Source organism: Myxine glutinosa, chromosome 6, assembly GCF_964187855.1.
Source record: "Myxine glutinosa chromosome 6, kmMyxGlut1.1, whole genome shotgun sequence".
NCBI lineage: Eukaryota > Metazoa > Chordata > Myxini > Myxiniformes > Myxinidae > Myxine > Myxine glutinosa.
The window spans coordinates 166,750,135-166,768,041 of record NC_136266.1 but is presented as its reverse complement, the minus strand read 5'-3'; the positions used below and the strand labels follow the sequence as shown (position 1 = coordinate 166,768,041).

Genomic DNA, 17,907 nt, shown 5'->3' with positions numbered 1-17,907 from the left:
ACCGCCTTCACTTTTAGTGTGTGACCCCCCAATTTTGAACACCACGATTTTTTACCTCTTATTTTTTCCCGCAAACATTTACTTGATGCCGCACAGACTGATTGGTGAGCGTACAGTGGAAGAGAACATCTTGAAGAAGGCCAACCAGAAGAGAATGCTGGGAGACGTGGCCATTGAGGGTGGAAATTTCACCACAGCGTACTTCAAGCAGGTTTGCAATTACCAACAGTGAACTGCCTATTTGAAAATAGAAAAATTACATTTTCCTGCTAATCTGTTTCCACGCGTATACGTTTATGCGCGTGGCTGTGCACTTCCATATCCTCTTCCTTAACGAGTACTCGCTCAACCCTTGTTTCTCGAACCATCTCAGCAATCTATCCGGGAGTTGTTTGAGAACCCAGAGGAAATTGCCCGGCAGGAAGCTGCTGTTGTTGCAGCTGCTGCCCAGTCTTCACAAGGCGATGATGATGGAAATCCTTCAAGGGACAACATATTTGAACAGGTTACACTTGCTTACACCTCTTGATGGTGAAATTAACTCGATGGGCCTTTGTAGCACATGTAAACTTTTGTTTTTTCCTCCTTTATATTTGAATTCAATGAGTCATAGTTTGAATCATTGCCCAACTTGGTCCATTCTAAACATTTCAGGCACTTGGCCGTGCAGAAGATGAAGAAGATACAAAAGCAGCAAACCAGGCGAAGGCTGAGCAGGTGGCCGAGCTGGCAGAGTTCAGCGAGGTGGCAACAGAAGAGGGAGATGATGAAGGACGTGATGATGAAGAACCATCCAAGGCTGAGGAGGAAATTAACTCACTGGTGGAGCAGGTTTGGCTTTAACTATTCCTGCCATGTTATTGCCTCTGCCACATGAGGTGGAGACAGAGTTTATGTTTTCATCTTTGTCTGTTTGGCTGTCAGCACGATATCTCAAGTTGTCTTTTTGTCGTGTCTTGTCTTTAAAGGCAAGTTGTCTTGTTAGTCCGGTTCACTATGTTCAGAGCTTGGCTGTCGTTCAGTTTTTTTGGAGATTTGCAAACCTATATATTTTTGGAAGCTACAGAGCCGAACCAACAAAAAAAACAATGTTTCCATTTTCTCGGAAGTATATATGGCGGCCATCTTAGATTTTGAAAAATGACCTTCCGCAAAGGCAATTTTCTCAATATTTCAGCTTCTAAACCACCCAGGGTCTTCATTTGAACGGCTAAACATACATTTTCAGGGACGGAGAATACAATGGTACCAGTTATAATGCGGTAAATCACTTCTGGGGGCCATTATGCCTTTGTCAAGCTATTTTCCGCTGCATTTTATGGGATTAATGTGTACAACACATACTGACATGTGTCAATATGTGAACTGTGTCAATACTGTGATGGTGGTGGCTGTGTTTATAGGTGGTGGTTTCATTTGCTGTATTTGCAGATTCCAGTAGGTATATATCATGAGTGAGATACCTAGCCTTTGTGAAGGGACGCATCAAACCCAGGAATCCACGAACTGGAAGCTGTGTGTGCTGTGCCAATCTGATGATGCGAAGAAAGGCTCACTTGTACAACAACCCAGAATCGACTCCTATCAAAATGTGTTGGCAACTGTTGAAGAGAGAGCCAGTTTGTTTGATGGCAACTTATGTAAAAGTTCAAAATCAACTGCAAGACTGCACGAAAGAACAACTCTCCATAGAGAACGCTATATGGCACTGGACTAGCTATTCCAATGCAACTAACAAGGACCAGATACAGCGTGCCAGAGAACGCAGAACCCATGCATTATCAACAGGATCCTACACTGCCAAAAAACGTGGACAGAAGAGTGGAAGCACCGAAATAGATGATTCTGGCCCATCTACCACTTCATCTTCTCTGCCGTTCACACGGTCGTGTACAGTGCCACTGAGAAGGATCGGTGTTTCTTCTGCCAGAAGGATGATGACCAGCAGTTGTACACAGTCAGGACAGAAAACGCTGGTAAAGATCTCAGAGACGCTGTAGAGATGTCACATGATGCCTCATTCAACACGAGATTGAGCACATGTATATCACCGGGTGACGCACACGCAATTGACGTGAGGTACCAGAAACTGTGTTGGACTAAACACGTGTTCCATGTTTTGCGAGACAGAAGCAGTAGAGGTGCACACAAAGAGAATATGCTACAAAGGGCCTGTCTGATTGAACTGATCAACCTCATTGGTGTGCAAACTAAGAACCGAGCTTACCTCTCAATGGATGACATCGAAACCACATATGTCAACATGCTCTGTGCAGACGGCTTGAAAAACCATTCACCTGCATTCAGTTGACAGTGGCTGAAAGACAGGATCCTCACTGAGATACCAAGTGTTTCGTCTGTTCTACAAAAGAACCGAAGGAAGCCAGCTGTCCTCTACTCTCCAGCTGCATGTGAGGAAGACCTGGTCCATTCTGCTATCACAAGTGAGGTCGACCAACACGAAGGCCATCTACAAAGTAGCACAGGTGATACATAAATGCATTGCTGATTTCAACAAAGAGAATCCCGCCAATTCTTTACAAGTGTCGAGCAGCATTGACGAAGTTCCGGCTGAACTGTACACCCTGATTCGCTGGATCATGATAGGGCATGTGGACAAGTTGGAAACCGAAAAAAGGACCAGTGTTGTCAACAGAACAGCACTCATGGTGAGCCAAAACATCATGTTTGGATTTAAGTCCAACAGACAGATGAAGTACAAACCTAGCAGCGATTCAGCAACCTTTAGGCAACACCATGCAAGAGAAAACCCTCAAGTCCTGGGACTGGCTCTAGCTGTTCATCATGACACAAGAAACAAAAGGCTTATGAGTCTTCTCAATGCTCAGGGTTACTGTGTCTCACATACCCGCACCCTGCTACTAGAAACAGCCCTTGCCAATGCTGTCGTTGAAAACACCAGACTGTTCCAAGGTCTCTATGTGCCACCCTTCCTAAAGAAGGGCAGCTACGTGTTCTTTGCTGCAGACAACACAGACTTTGCCGAAGACACTGCTGATGGTAAAGGAACAACTCATGGTACAATCACTGCAGTGTACCAGAAAGCTGATGCTCCTGGAGAACCGATTGCACCACCTCTTACAATAGGTGATGCACAAAGCCTATCGGTCAGTTCATACCATGTAGATGTGCTGCACTGTGACAAGCCCAAACCAAAACCAGTGAACATAACAGAACAGAACAGTTTGTTGTCAACAAGACGGGAGTCTCAGAATCATATCAGCTGTCACAGCTTGGATGGGTTGTCGCTTCTGCTGTATCCAGGATGATAGGAGATTCCAGCACGATTCCTGGTTGGGCAGGTTACAACTCACTGTTGTCTGCAAGCCAGTCTGTCACTCAAGTTGGAGTCTGACCACGACTCCCAGAGGTGGCACATGAGTGGTCGACCCTCCTGACAGTCATAAATCAAGCAAGCCAGCTGAGGCAGTTGGCAGTTCGCGAAGATCACCCAACTGTCATTTCCTTTGACATGGCCCTCTACGAGCAAGTGGTGCAACTCACAGATGCCCGACCTGATATGAAACGCACTGTTGTCCCCAGGCTAGGCGAGCTACATGTTGTCATGGTTGCTTTGAGAGCTCGTGGTACCTCAATTGAAAACTCGGGCATAGACGATGCCTGGATTGAAGCTGATGTGTACGGTCCTGCCAGGACGAGGCAAATCCTGAAATGTACACACTACAAACGCTCTCTCCGTGCCCACATCTATTCGTATGCGGCACTTTATGAAATGGCTCTCGAGGAATTCTTCAAGGACAACGCCCAGCTTAAAGACGTTTGCTTGGAGGCAACCCAGGGAGTTGAAGCTGCCTGCTCAGAGGGAAAAAAGAGTGCAAAGGCTGAATCTGTGAAACAAGCCAACACCTCCCTACTTCAAACCTTGACTACTGCTGACTTTGTGAAGAAATTCCAAGAATGGGAGACAGAGAGATCCAAGAATGCCATGTTCAAATCAATGATGATGTACCTACACCATGTGGAGGCAGGCCTATTCTTTGTGGCAGCATCTCGAAATGCTGATCTGATGCTCCATCTTACAGCTGGAGAAGCACTGGGCAAGCTGTTCTTTGCAATGGACCGGATCAAGCACAAGCGACTCTGGCCCCGATATATCAGCGATATGTATGACCTGAGAACCAACCACCCTGAGACCTGGAGAGAACTTGGAGCAGGCAACATATCAGTCACCAAGAATGACATTCCTTTTGCATCTATTGGTGCAGACCATGCATGCGAACACCTGAACAGGTTAATGAAGGTTCACTCTGGGCTCGTTGGCATCTCCAACAACGCCAATATTGAGACAGAGATTCTTTATGGCCACACCGGAGCTCTCAAGCTTGTCTGGAGAGTCAGTTCGGCAGTGTAGATGGCAAGATCACAGAGCATCATGACCTTGGATCAAGTACAGTCAAGAAGGAGCATGACACACTGACACAGTTGATAAAATTAAGACGGCCATACTTTGATGATGATGATTGATTTTTCACAGTAAACGATTTTGCCTAATATTGTGTTCTATTATGCAATGATATTGAAGCTGATTGTCTTTCCTTTAAGGCCATTTAGATGTAGTTATTCATAAATGTTGCTCATAAATAACTAAATAACTCATAAATAAATAACTCATAAATAACTCATAAATTCATAAATCCCAAACTTAGGCGTTCAGCTAATCAGTTACATGACCTAAATTAACATAACAATTGGCATAATAATTTGCTCTGTTGTCACGGGGAATATTGCACTTGGGTGCCTTTGGATTCATTGTCCTTAAAATAGAGGTTTGGCTGTTATAACCAGGACCCCATGTGGCTTAGAAGCTGAAATATTGACAAAAATGCCTGCGTGGGTGGTCATTTTTGAAAATCCAAGATGGCCGCCATACACACTTCCGAGAAAATGGAAACATTAGTTTTCTGGTTGCTTATACTCTATTTTCCAAATATGTAGAGGTTTGCAAATCTCCAAAAAATCTGAACGAAATTACACAATAACCTGGACTGTCTTTAAAACAGCTGTTCACCACCATCTCTTATCTTCCCCCATCCAAAACCTTGATCTTTTCTTCCCCCGTTAATTCACCCCAGATCCACTTTTTTGAAATACCGACTTCTTTCCTGGAAGTCCTAGCTGTGTCCATGTGTTTTTTTACCTCTCTCATCCCACCACCCCCATTCCCACGCCTCCTCCCCCCAAGCCCTCTCCCTCCCACAGATCTCCCGATGTCTCTGTTCTCTGCTGTTGTACTTGTGTGCTTCGCTCTCTCCCCCCATCTTGTCTCCCGCTCCTTTTATCATGTTTTGTGTGTCCGTTTGTTTTTTTGTGATTAATTGTAGTTCTTACACGAGCCTCGATCTTGTATACAAAAAAAGGAGGAAAAAAGGTGTGGACAGATTTGGCCAAAATTTGTTGTGCAGGTTGGGTGAGTGACAAGGATGAATTGATTCGATTTTGGTGAAGACCTGGATCCAGATACGGGAATGCTTTCTTAAGTGATTCTTCACCATTGAGAGATGGGGCCCAAACGATATACAGTATAGCACGGTATTTCTTGCTTTCGGACTCCTCTTCCTATCGCTAATCTGATTGGTTGCCCAGCATAGCAACAGCTCCTAAGGATTTCCTCAACCTTAAGGAAGCCCTTATTTGATGATTTCCTGAGGGTTGTTTATGCAACACCCCTTAAGGAAATCCTTCGCTAAGGAATCACAGTGTACCTTAAGGGGAACTTTCCTTAAGGATAAGGTAATTTTATGCAACCAGACCTGGAGCTTCATTTCCAGCCTGGTCAGTGTGGTTAGAGTGGAAAACAACAACAACATGCATTTTAAGGCCATTTTCCCTGCTAGTTATCCCAGTGTGTACCCTGGATAAGAATAGGTATGCCGTATCCCTGCATGTCGTAGGAGGCGACTAAGAGGGTTGGCGTCAGGAAGGGCATCCGGCCATAAAAAAAAAAACATTGCCTCAAAAAGAGAACCATGACAATTACAACTACATGTGGGCAGGGTACAGCCCGAAGTGGAGATCGGTTTCTGAGGTTTGGGACATGGAATGTAGGGACAATGACAGGGAGATCAGGAGAAGTGGTGGAAGTATTGGTCAGAAGAAGAGTGGACATATGTTGTGTGCAAGAGACGAGATGGAAGGGAAGTGGTGTGAGAATGGTGAAGGGTAGGCAGGGACAGAAATACAAGTTTGTGTGGCAAGGGTGCCTGGAGGGCGTGAATGGTGTTGGTGTCCTGTTTTCTGAGGAGTTTGTAGACAGTGTGGTGAGTGTGACTAGAGTGAGTGATAGGTTGATGATGGTGAAAATGATGATGGGAAAGCTCTTGGTGAACGTCATCTCGGGATATGCTCCGCAGGTTGGTCGGAGCGATGAAGAGAAGGACAAGTTCTGGTGTGCGATAGAGAAGCTGATGGAAAACGTGAAAGATGAGGAAGTTGTGGTGGTAGGAGGAGACCTAAATGGACATGTGGGAAGGAGTATGGATGGTTTTGACGGAGTTCATGGGGGTTACGGATATGGTGTGAGAAATGGAGAAGGTGAAAGGATTTTGGAGTTTGCTGATGGAGCTGATTTGTTGATTTGTAATACTCAGTTCCAGAAAGAGGATAATAAGCTTGTTACATACACGTCAGGTGGGTCGATGACAACCGTTGACTACCTGATGGTGCGTAGGCGAGATAGGGGGCACCTCCGAGACACAAAGGTGATCCCGGGGGAGGAGGCTGTTTCACAGCACCACTTGGTTGTCTGCGACGTAAGGGTGAAAGGTGCGAGGAGAGCTCGGCGGGTGAAGTACCAACCGAGAATGAAGGTGTGGAGGTTGAAAGAGGTGACAGTAAGGGAGGCATTAAAAGAGAGGCTGAGTAGGGTCGAGGATGATGTGGTTGAGCTTGAAAGTGGTTGGATGTCAATGAAAGCTAGTCTGTTGGGAGCCGTTGGTGAGGTATGTGGATGGACAAAAGGACCACCGAGGCACTCGGAAACATGGTGGTGGGATGATGAAGTTGGAAAGAGGATTGACGAGAAGAGGAAGAAGTTCAAGGAGTGGCAGAAGGCGAAGGGTACGGGAGCAGAAACAGCAGAGCATGAAAGTTATAAGGCAGCCAGGAAGGCTGCACAGAAAGAGGTAGCAAAGGCGCAGGAGGCATGTAGGAAAATGTTCGGAGAACGCTTGGATTCGGAAGAGGGTCAGAAAGCAGTATTCAGGATTGCAAAGCAGATAGCGAAAGAGAGGTGTGATGTGATGGGGGTGAGCTGCTTGAAGGATGAAGTGGGACAAATCGTTGTCGACCCAGATGGAATTAAAGGAAGATGGAAAAGATATATGGAAATGCTGTTGAATACAGAGAATGAATGGGATGGCAACATAGAGAGTAACCCAGTTTTAGGACCGGCAGAGAAGATAACTGAGAAGGAAGTTGAGGAAGCGATAAAAGCAATGAAGGGTAGAAAAGCGGGAGGGCCGACGGGAGTTGTGGGAGATATGTTGAAGGCAGCAGGAAGTTGGGGTGTGAAGAGAATGACAGAGATCTGTAATCTGGTGGTGAAAGAAGGCCGCATTCCAGTGGATTGGGAACTGAGTACCCTCGTCCCTCTATACAAGGGGAAAGGTGACCCTCTGGAGTGTGGCTCGTACCGAGCGATAAAGTTATTGGAGCATGGAATGAAGGTATTGGAAAGGGTGTTGGAGAGGAGGATAAGGAAGAAAGTGAAGATCGACGAAATGCAGTTTGGATTTATGCCAGGAAGAGGAACGACAAACGCGCTTTTCATTGTGAGGCAGTTGCAGGAGAAGTACATGGAGAAGAGGAAGAAGTTGTTTCTTGGGTTTGTTGATCTGGAGAAAGCATTCGATCGGGTTCCGATTGGCAAAGCCAGAAAACGCAAAGTATTGACATGGGCATTGAGTAAGTTAGGAGTGGAGGAATGGTTGATCAGAGTAGTGATGGCAATGTACAAAAGAGCGCGCACAGCTGTAAGGACGAAGGACGGGAACAGTGGTGAGTTTGAGGTGAAGGTGGGAGTGCATCAGGGGTCGGTACTAAGTCCACTACTATTTGTAGCTGTGATGGAGGTGCTGGCTCAGAACGTAAAGGAGGGTTTACCGTGGGAGTTGTTGTATGCAGATGATCTGGTGTTGATTGCGGAAGGTATGGATGGACTGAAGGAAAAGATGAACACGTGGAAGGAATGTATGGAGACAAAAGGTCTGAAGGTGAATATCGGAAAGACGAAGGTGATGGCAAGTGGTAAAGCATGTGGTGAGGTGGAAAGAACTGGGAAGTGGCCCTGTGCTGTGTGTAGGATGGGTGTCGGAGTGAACTACATTCAGTGTACAATGTGCACTGAGTGGGTTCATCAAAAATGTAGTGGTCTGAGAGGGTCATTAACCAGTGTGGCAGCTACATTCAAATGTAAGGTGTGCACAGAGGGAGCTGCAGATGGAGGAAATGTTGAGTTGGATCTTAGAGACGGCGTGAAGCTAGAAGGTGTGAAAACATTTTGCTATCTCGGAGACATGCTGAATGGAGAAGGTGGATCAGACTCGGCAACGGTTGCTCGAGTGAGATGTGCATGGAAGAAGTTTCAGGAATTGAGTGGCGTGCTGATGATGAGGGGAATGTCGTTGAAGCTGAAGGGAAAGGTGTATGCTGCATGTGTGAGAAGTGTTATGATTTATGGGAGCGAGACATGGGTAATGAACGTAGAGCAGCAACGAAGGTTGGAAAGGGTGGAAATGCGAATGGTTCGACGGATGTGTGGAGTATCGTTGAGAGAGATGAAGACAAATGATGAATTGCGAAAGATGATGGGAATAGAGCCTGTGATTGATGCTGTGAAGAGGAACAGGTTGAGATGGTTTGGTCATGTGTTGAGGAAGGATGAAAGTGACTGGTTGAGAAGAGTGATGGAAATGAATGTAGAAGGAAGTAGAAGACGGGGAAGACCGAGAAAGACTTGGCTAAAGATGGTGGAAGAAGAAATGCGGGCAAGGGGGTTAACAAGGAGAGATGCAGAAAATAGGGCAAAATGGAGAAGATTGTCATGGGGACCGCAAGGCTAACCCCCGCTCTAGCAGGGAAAATGGCCTTTAAAATGCATGTTGTTGTTGTTGTTTCCCTGCTAGAGTGGGGGTTAGCCTTGCGGTCCCCATGACAATCTTCTCCATTTTGCCCTATTTTCTGCATCTCTCCTTGTTAACCCCCTTGCCCGCATTTCTTCTTCCACCATCTTTAGCCAAGTCTTTATCGGTCTTCCCCGTCTTCTACTTCCTTCTACATTCATTTCCATCACTCTTCTCAACCAGTCACTTTCATCCTTCCTCAACACATGACCAAACCATCTCAACCTGTTCCTCTTCACAGCATCAATCACAGGCTCTATTCCCATCATCTTTCGCAATTCATCATTTGTCTTCCTCTCTCTCAACGATACTCCACACATCCACCGAACCATTCGCATTTCCACCCTTTCCAGCCTTCGTTGCTGCTCTACGTTCATTACCCATGTCTCGCTCCCATAAATCATAACACTTCTCACACATGCAACATACACCTTTCCCTTCAGCTTCAACGACACACCTCTCCTCATCAGCACGCCACTCAGTTCCCGAAACTTCTTCCATGCACATCTCACTCTTGCAACCGTTGCCGAGTCTGATCCACCTTCTTCATTCAGCATGTCTCCGAGGTAGCAAAATGTTTTCACACCTTCCAGCTTCATGCCGTCTCCAAGATCCAACTCCAAGATCCAAGAGTGGAAAAGCCAGGAGTTATGTGTGTTGAACTCCCCAATAATGTTTATAGAAGTTGGAGAGGAGGATTTGCTCAATAGAGATAGTAACACAGTCAAAGAGCTGCATGTGATTGTCAGAGTTTGGAGAACAGTAGAGAAGGCAGATTAATTTATTGAGATTTATGAGGGAGAGTTTGAGCCAGAAAACAAGAAAATCATGGTTGGAAAGATCAAAACGGAGAAGGTGAGTGGCAGAGATGTTTAAATGGATGAGGTGCATAATCCAGTTGTTTTTTTGTTTGTTTTTTTTTTTTTGTATGCTGAATCGAGGCTCGTGAAAGAGCTAACATTTATTTCACAAACAAATCAACCAGACAAACAAAATATACAAAAAGAGGGAGCGGAAGACAAGATGGGGAGAGAAGGGGAAGCACACAACCACAACATTTGAGAGCAGGGAGAAGTGTGGGAGGGAGAGGGCTTGGGGGGAGGAGGCGTGGGAAGGGGGAGGGGGCGGGGGGAGAGGTATAAAACACAAGGGGACCGAAATTAGTGGGGGTAGAAAAGATCAAGGTTTTGGATGGGGGAGGATAAGAGATGGTGGTGAACAGCTGTTTTAAAGACCTGGAGGGTGGAGTGGGATTGAAGAGAGTGAGGGAGTTTGTTCCAGAGGCGGGAGAAAAGAGGAGTGAAGGTGAGCAGAAAGTCTTGATTTTGGCAGTATAACCATAAGAGGGTTGCAGGCAGATCTTGTGTGACCTGTAGGAATATTTGGGGGACAGAGCCCAGAGAGAGCTGGGGGGGCAAGGCCAGAGAGGAGTCGGTAGAAGATGGAAAGACCACCAACCTGCCTGCGGTGAGTGAGTGAAAGGCCCTTGGAGTTAGCTTCATCGCGGGAGATTCCAATGATTCTGAACGCTTTGGTTTCAACAGCGTGAAGACGAGCTAGGTTTGAGGCAGGAACACCAGACCAGAGGGGAGAGCAGTATTCCATAAAGCTGCGGATGAAAGCCTTGTATGTGGTGAGGAGCTCAGGTGTGCCAAGGAAGGACTTCGCACGACGGAGGATGCCCAGTCGGCGACTGGCTTTGGAGGCCAGATTTGAAATGTGGTTTTCCCAGGAAAGATCATGGCAAATAGTGAGACCCAAAAGCTTGAGTGACAGAACTTCTTGGAGAGGATTATTCAGAAAGTGGATGGGAGGGTTGTCCAGTCGGTCTTTTCGGAGAGACATCGTAAGAGTGTGAGATTTATCAGGATTGAAAGACATGTTCCATTTGTTTGCCCAGTCTGTGATTTTGTCCAGGTCTGCAGAGAGTGAGGAGGCTGCAGACCGCCAATCTGAGGGATGAAGAATGGAGCGACAGAGAGTAGAGTCAACAGGAAAGAGATAGAGAGGATTTTCAAGAGAGTCAGAGAGATCATTGATGAAGACCAGAAAAAGCACAGGGCCCAGAACACTACCTTGGGGAACTCCAGCCTGAACAGGAAGAGGAGATGAGAGAAACCCATTCAGGGCCACACGTTGACTATGACCAGAGAGGAAGTCCGCCAGCCATGCGTGGAGATTTCCATGGATACCAAAGGAGGAGAGTTTGGTGAGCAGAGCAGGGTGCCAGACCGTATCGAAGGCACGTGAAATGTCAAGGGAGACAGCTCTAATTTCCTGTTTGGCGTTGAGGACCTCCATCCATTGTTGAGAAAGCAGAAGCAGCATGTCAAGAGTAGAGTGACCAGATCTGAAACCAAATTGATGATCAGAGATCAAGCCATTGGAGAAGAGGAAAGATTTCATATCTGAAGCAATGATGGATTCCATGACTTTGCTGATAATTGGGAGAAGGCTGATTGGTCTGTAGTTGCTAGGATCTGTTTTTGCACCTTTTTTGTGCAAAGCGGTGATGTTGGATGATTTCCAAGCAGATGGCAGATGACCTTGAGCAAAAGAGAGGGTGAAGAGAACAGAAAGAGGGAGTGAAAGAGCGGAAGAACATGATTTTAGGACCCGTGGGCTGATGCCATCAGGACCAGTTGCAGAATCAGAGTCGAGGGTTGACAGAAACTTTTCCACCTTGTCAGGAGGAAAGGACACAGTGTCCAGGAGCAGCTGGGTACGACTGGGTACGGTGGGTACAGAGAGGGATGGGTTTGGGACACAAGATGTAGAGGCAAACACAGAGTTGAGGTATTCAGCTTTTTCACGTGCGGAGTCAGCCGTTAAGCCGTTTGAGGTGAGGGAGGGGATGGAGGGGGAACAAACACCAGAAACAGATTTGACCAGACGCCACCAGGATTTGGAAGAGGGAGACAGATAAGAGAGTTCGGTCTTGAGAACGGTGAGATATTGTTTCCTGGCTCTCCTGAGGGTGGACACACACTTGTTTCGGGCTTTGTGAAAGGAAATGAGATTTCCTTCCATTGGATTTGCTTTCCAGGAGACGAAAGCAAGTTGTTTCAGGGCAACAGCCTCACCACAAGATTCCGTGTACCATGGACGGGAGGAAGGGTATGACAACTGAAGACGAGATGGGATAAATCTGTGCATGAGAGAGAGCAATTTACTTTGAAAGAATTCCCAGGATGAGTTGATGTCAGAGGCGGTAGAGATGGGAGACCAGTCCAGATGATTGATGGCTGCTTGAAGAACGTGCCAGTTGGCCTGAGTGAAATGCCAGACTCGCCGACGCTGAGGAGGCTCTCTGAGAATGGTCAGAGAGATGTCCACTTTGACAAGCACATGATCAGATGAGCCGATTGGAGCAGAAGAAGAGCAGCAGACATTTTCAGGGAAGTTAGTCATAACCAAGTCCAGAAGAGAAGATGCTCCGTTGACTGAGATCCGGGTCAGGAAATTGACAGATTGTGTCAGTCCCAGTGAGTCGCAGAAGTCCTTTGCTGAAGAGCCATGGCTGGTAAGAGAGGTACCCACACCCAGCCAACTGGCATGGTGACAATTGAAATCACCACATATGAGGAAGAGAGAGTTGGGATGGGTAGATAGAAGTTGGTCCATATTATCAGACAGCGAGATGTAGATGGAGTCATCACTGTTTGGTGGACGGTACAACACACATATGAACAAAAGGTGGGAGCGAAGGGGAAGCCGTAGCTAAAGGTATTCCTGGGGGTGAGGTGGAGAGAGGGCAGTGGAGGGCGAGTGAGGAAGAGAGTTTTTTATAAAGATAGCCACCCCACCTCCAGGACGAGGCTCAGGTCTATCATACTGGAGGAGGGAGTAACCTGGAGAGATACCAAGGCATCAGAGACATCATGAAGGAGGAAAGTTTCTGTTAAGCAGATCACATCTGGTTTGTCAGAAGCAACCTGTATGGAGAGATCAGTCAAGTTTGAGCGAAGGCCCCGGATGTTTGAGGTCCATACCGTTAATGAAGAGGAAGGGGGAGCATCGGATACAGAACAGGGGGGGGGAGGGGTAGGGTAAGATGTGGAAGAGGAGGAAGAGGTAGGGAGAGCTGTTGAAGGTGTGTCAGAGATTTCAGAATAGCTTGGAGAAAGGGAAGAATGGGGCGGACAAAAGGTTTGATGGAGATTGGGTGAGGCACAGTGAGGTGTTATTTGAGGAGGGGGAAGAGCGAGGCAGAAGGTTGGGGGAGATGAAAGTGAAAGTTGGAAGGGGGAAGAAGCAGGGAGGATGCTTTGAGGAGGAGGGGTGAGAGGGGAGTCTAGGAGGGGAGGAGTGAGGGAGGAGGAGGAGTCCCCTCTAGGAGGGGAGGAGGAGTTTTAGAGTGGAGTTTGAGTCCCGAGAGAGGGATGAGTCCCCTCTAGGAGGGGAGGAGGAGTTTTAGAGTGGAGTTTGAGTGAGACAGAAAGTAAGACCAGCAATCCTGACACAGAGAGTGTAAGATGGTTCCCTGCACCACTTTAACGTTCGTAAGTCAGAATGGTAGTACTACCCTAGGCGCTTGCTGTCTACGACCTACTACCTAAAAAAACCGGACCAACCGGATGGATGTTTTTTTCGGAGACACCATCTCCTTACTGGATGGTCGTTGGCTCCCTAAGGGAGTTCATCTGACCTTTAACAGGTATTGCTTTTAGTCTTGCAGGGTGTCACAGTCACCCTCTCCACTGGCAAGCCAGAGGTAGGGTAGTCAGTTTCGTCGCTGACTACCAGACCATGCAATAGGTAGCACTGGGTTACATATGTATTAACATTGTCAAGAGACTGACCTGATGTTTTGTAATTTACTTGTTTCTGAAAATGTGTGCATCCTTCCATTTCAAATGATGTTGTACCTCCTGTTTGTTGTCTTTCACTACAGCTCACGCCCATTGAGCGGTACGCATTAAAGTTCTTGGAGAATTCACTGGCACCGGATGGAGAAGAGTCACAGAAAGCTCGGGTAAGGGTTTCAACTTGATTTGCTTTCGCCAAATCACAGTTAATTTTTATTATACCGTAATTTATTTGTTTATCTAGATAATGAAATCTTACCCTGATCTGCCATTTTTAAATGTCTGCAATATTTTGCTGATAAAACTGTTCAGAGTTGATGTAATGTGGGCTTTTATAAGGAATCAGAGTGAAAAATTTGTGGGTATGTGGGAGCACAAGAGGCTGGGATTATTGTAAACCCAAGATGTCTGTGTCCTTGAATGAACATTTTTCCACGCAGGATACCAGCAATGCAGCAAAAAAGGAAAGCCGTCCAGTGAGACCTGCAGCATTCACCGAAAGTGGAAATCTGGGACGTGGCGATGACATTACCCAGAGCCGAGAGGAGACTGACGAGTTCATCCTGGAGGAAAAGCAGAAAACAACCGACCAACTACACAGTGTCATCCCCAGCCCGAAACCGGATACTTCTGGCATTGATGTGGATCCTGCAGCAACAACCGACGTTCTTGACACTTCACCTTTAAAATCCCATGATTGCAGTGGAAAACCATCAGATGTTATCAAGCACTCTCAGGAAATTGAAGCAAGCACTGACGATGCACAGGAAGACCAGGTGCCTTCTGCAGATCGTCGAGAGCAGATGTTTGAAACTAGTTCTATGACCTCACTCCTCCCACAGCAGAGTGAAAACGTTCAACCGATTGTGGAAGATGTTAAACCGATTGAGGAAGATGTTAAACCGATTGAGGAAGATGTTAAACAGATTGAGGAAGATGTTGAACAGATTGAGGAAGATGTCCAACCCATTGAGCAAAATGTTAAACTGATTGAGGAAGATGTTGAACAGATTGAGGAAGGTGTTCAACCAAGTGAGCAAAATGTTAAACTGATTGAGGAAGATGTTGAACAGATTGAGGAAGATGTTCAACCCATTGAGCAAAATGTTAAACTGATTGAGGAAGATGTTGAACAGATTGAGGAAGATGTTCAACCCATTGAGCAAAATGTTAAACTGATTGAGCAAAATGTTGAACTGATTGAGCAAAATGTTATGCCTTCACAGCATAGCCATGTGGAGCAAGACCTAGGGGGATTGGAGGTGCTGAGGATTGCCAAGATGAATCCAATTCCACTTCCCATTTCAGAATCTCTACAAAGTGTTGACTCCAAAGACAATCCTGAGGAACCTGCAGCCAATAGTGAGAAAAATGATGATGCAGAGGTTGGGGAGGATGAAACACCTGGCTGTTTAGAAGATGAGCCAACCACAATTCCATCACACCTTCTATCAGACACACTGATAAGCACCAGTAAGATCGAAGATCATATTGACACTTCAGTAGAGAGCTCAAAGGTTACTTCTTCAGTGGCAGCATTGGATGAATCGATGCAATCCAGAAACAAACTAGTCCAGCATCCATCGAGTTCTCTGGGGAAAAATAAACTCACAGACACAGAGACTACGACCGAAGAGCCACCGTTGAAGAAGCCTCGAACTTGTATTTCTGAAGATGTCAAAGAGCATGAAGAACCTGCAGTTGATTCCTCGAAAGGTAGATCGGATGATGTCAAAAAGAAAAATGGAAACAGGAATGACAAACTGCAAATGTTGGCTCTTGGTCATAGAATTAGGTGTAGACTGCCAAGCAGCAGCAGCCCAGTACGGACTAGATCTAGATCTAGTAAACGAGTCTTGGCCTTAGAGAGGTTGCTCAACCTGCCCTGCCGTTCTCGACGAGGAACATTTGTCACAGGAAGGCACAGGAAGGATAAAATAGTTGAGAGAGTTGTAGAGCGAAGCAAAAAGTCAAAAGATAAACTATCTGTGCAACACCATGCGAAAGGCACAGTTGTAAGCAAAGGGACACATTATTCTGAAAAAGCTAGTAGGGAAATGCATACCGACTCTCAAATGAGAAGACAAGGCCAGATTATGAGAAGTTTGCGACGAAAAAATATATATAAACAGAAGTTGGATGGTGAACCTCCAGCGAAGCTTGGACGCCAAGAGGCACAGTCTTCCGGAGCTAGTAAAATGGAGGCATCATCATCTACATCATCTGAACGGCCAAGCAGCCCTGTTATAACTCGTGCAAGTCTACGCCTTTCTGTACTCTGCCAGTCACCCACGCGGACAGTGCCACCCCCGGTAAAACGGCAAGAGCATGCTCGGCGTGCACTTTCATTTGGTCAGAAAGCTGAGGAATCAAGCACTCCAGGGAGAAGGGGTGATACTTCCCGACTTAGCCCAACTAAACGGGTAACACGGCAGGCAATACGACGTAGTACAGCCAGGCCAACGAATGATTGGGATTAACTTTACGTTCTAGCTGCCTCACTGTTATATAGTTATGCTCCATAGATTGGGTGCTTATTTTCATTATTCTCTTTGAGGCATGAGCTCAGATTGCCACCACCTTTGAGGCATGGGCTCAGATTGCCACCACCTTTGCGGCACGGGCTCAGATTGCTACCTTTGAGGCATGGGCTCAGATTGCCATCGTTGAGGCATGGGTTGAGGTTATGCCTCATGAGCTCAGAAGATTATGCTCCATGGACTCAGATTGCCATCTTTGAGGCATGGGTTGAGGTTATGCCTCATGAGCTCAGAAGATTATGCCTCATGGGCTCACATTGCCATCACTCAGTGACGCTTCAAGCTCGATGGTGTTTTTGAATCGTGTGATTGTCCTTGTTACCCTCTCTTCCTCCCTCCCCAGTTATCAATAGTCTGATAGACAATAATTATAAAATCATACTACTGCCAATTGCAAAGCATTTTCTTTTGAATCACAGGCCAGGGAGAAGGACTTGGCCATTCACGCAGAGTATCGTCTTTTGAACCTCTAGCTGTAGATCTCTTGAGCCGATGCCGTTCTAATCTAACAGAGCAAATCATTCCCTTGTGAAGACCACAGGTCAAGAGTCCTTTCTTGTGTTTTGAATGTTGCTGCGTTCTTTACATTTCCACTGCTGCTGTGATTGGGGCATGAGCATTCTGGAGAGGTCACATGATATTTTCCTTGGGATAATCTTCTTTTAATAGCCAGTTAATTGTGCCCTTCATTTTCTGATCTCTTCTACTTGAAACAACGAACCCTGATTACTTGATGTACCTTCATGTGTTGAAATCTGTATAGAAGGCTTGGTATTATTGATTTGTTAAACTTGTATGTATTTGTCTGAACAGGTGATGGTCTGTACAGCTTTACATTGTATTATAGGCTTCTTGAGGTGATATCTATGCAAAGTTCATTTTTACATAAATAAAGTGCAACTCCAAATTGTTTTGCCTCAACAACCCACTTTTTTATACATAACCTGCAATGTGTAACGCTACAAATGAATATTGATGGTAACTGATAGCTGTTGTTTTCACATACCCAGGACACTTCTTCTTCCTGTTCTTCTTTTTCTCCTCCTCCTCTTCCCTTTATAAGGGGTGATGTTCAATGGCACAAAGCTCCTGCCCTGCCTTGACTACGATACTCCTCCACTCCCCTCTGTCCTCAGCCATCTCTCTCCACCCTCCAACCACCCCCACCTTACTTATATCCTTCACACAATCCACCATCTCAACCGTGGTCTACTCCTTTTTCCTCCTACCTTATTCCCTCCACCTATCCGCTCTCTTTTCCATTCTTTCTTCCCCTATCCACACCAAGTGTGGATTTTCAGAATCATTGGAATCTCTCGTGATGAAGCTGATTGTGAGGGCCTTTCACTCACCGCAGGCAGGTAGGTGGTCTTTCGGTCTTCTACCGACTCCTATCCA

The 17,907-nt window shown here is 46.2% G+C and overlaps 1 protein-coding gene across 1 annotated transcript in view; it reads left to right on the top strand.

The window, feature by feature from the left end:
• SRCAP (Snf2 related CREBBP activator protein) overlaps positions 1–17,419 on the top strand; it is a 349,731-nt gene extending 332,312 nt beyond the window's left edge. The window contains exons 36-40 of the mRNA XM_068118884.2: positions 97–211; positions 374–505; positions 655–831; positions 14,056–14,136; positions 14,410–17,419. Of these exons, the coding sequence (XP_067974985.2) occupies positions 97–211; positions 374–505; positions 655–831; positions 14,056–14,136; positions 14,410–16,449 (2,545 nt within the window). The 3' untranslated portion in view covers positions 16,450–17,419. The remainder of the gene's footprint in view (positions 1–96; positions 212–373; positions 506–654; positions 832–14,055; positions 14,137–14,409) is intronic.
• The last annotated feature ends 488 nt before the right edge of the window (positions 17,420–17,907 follow it).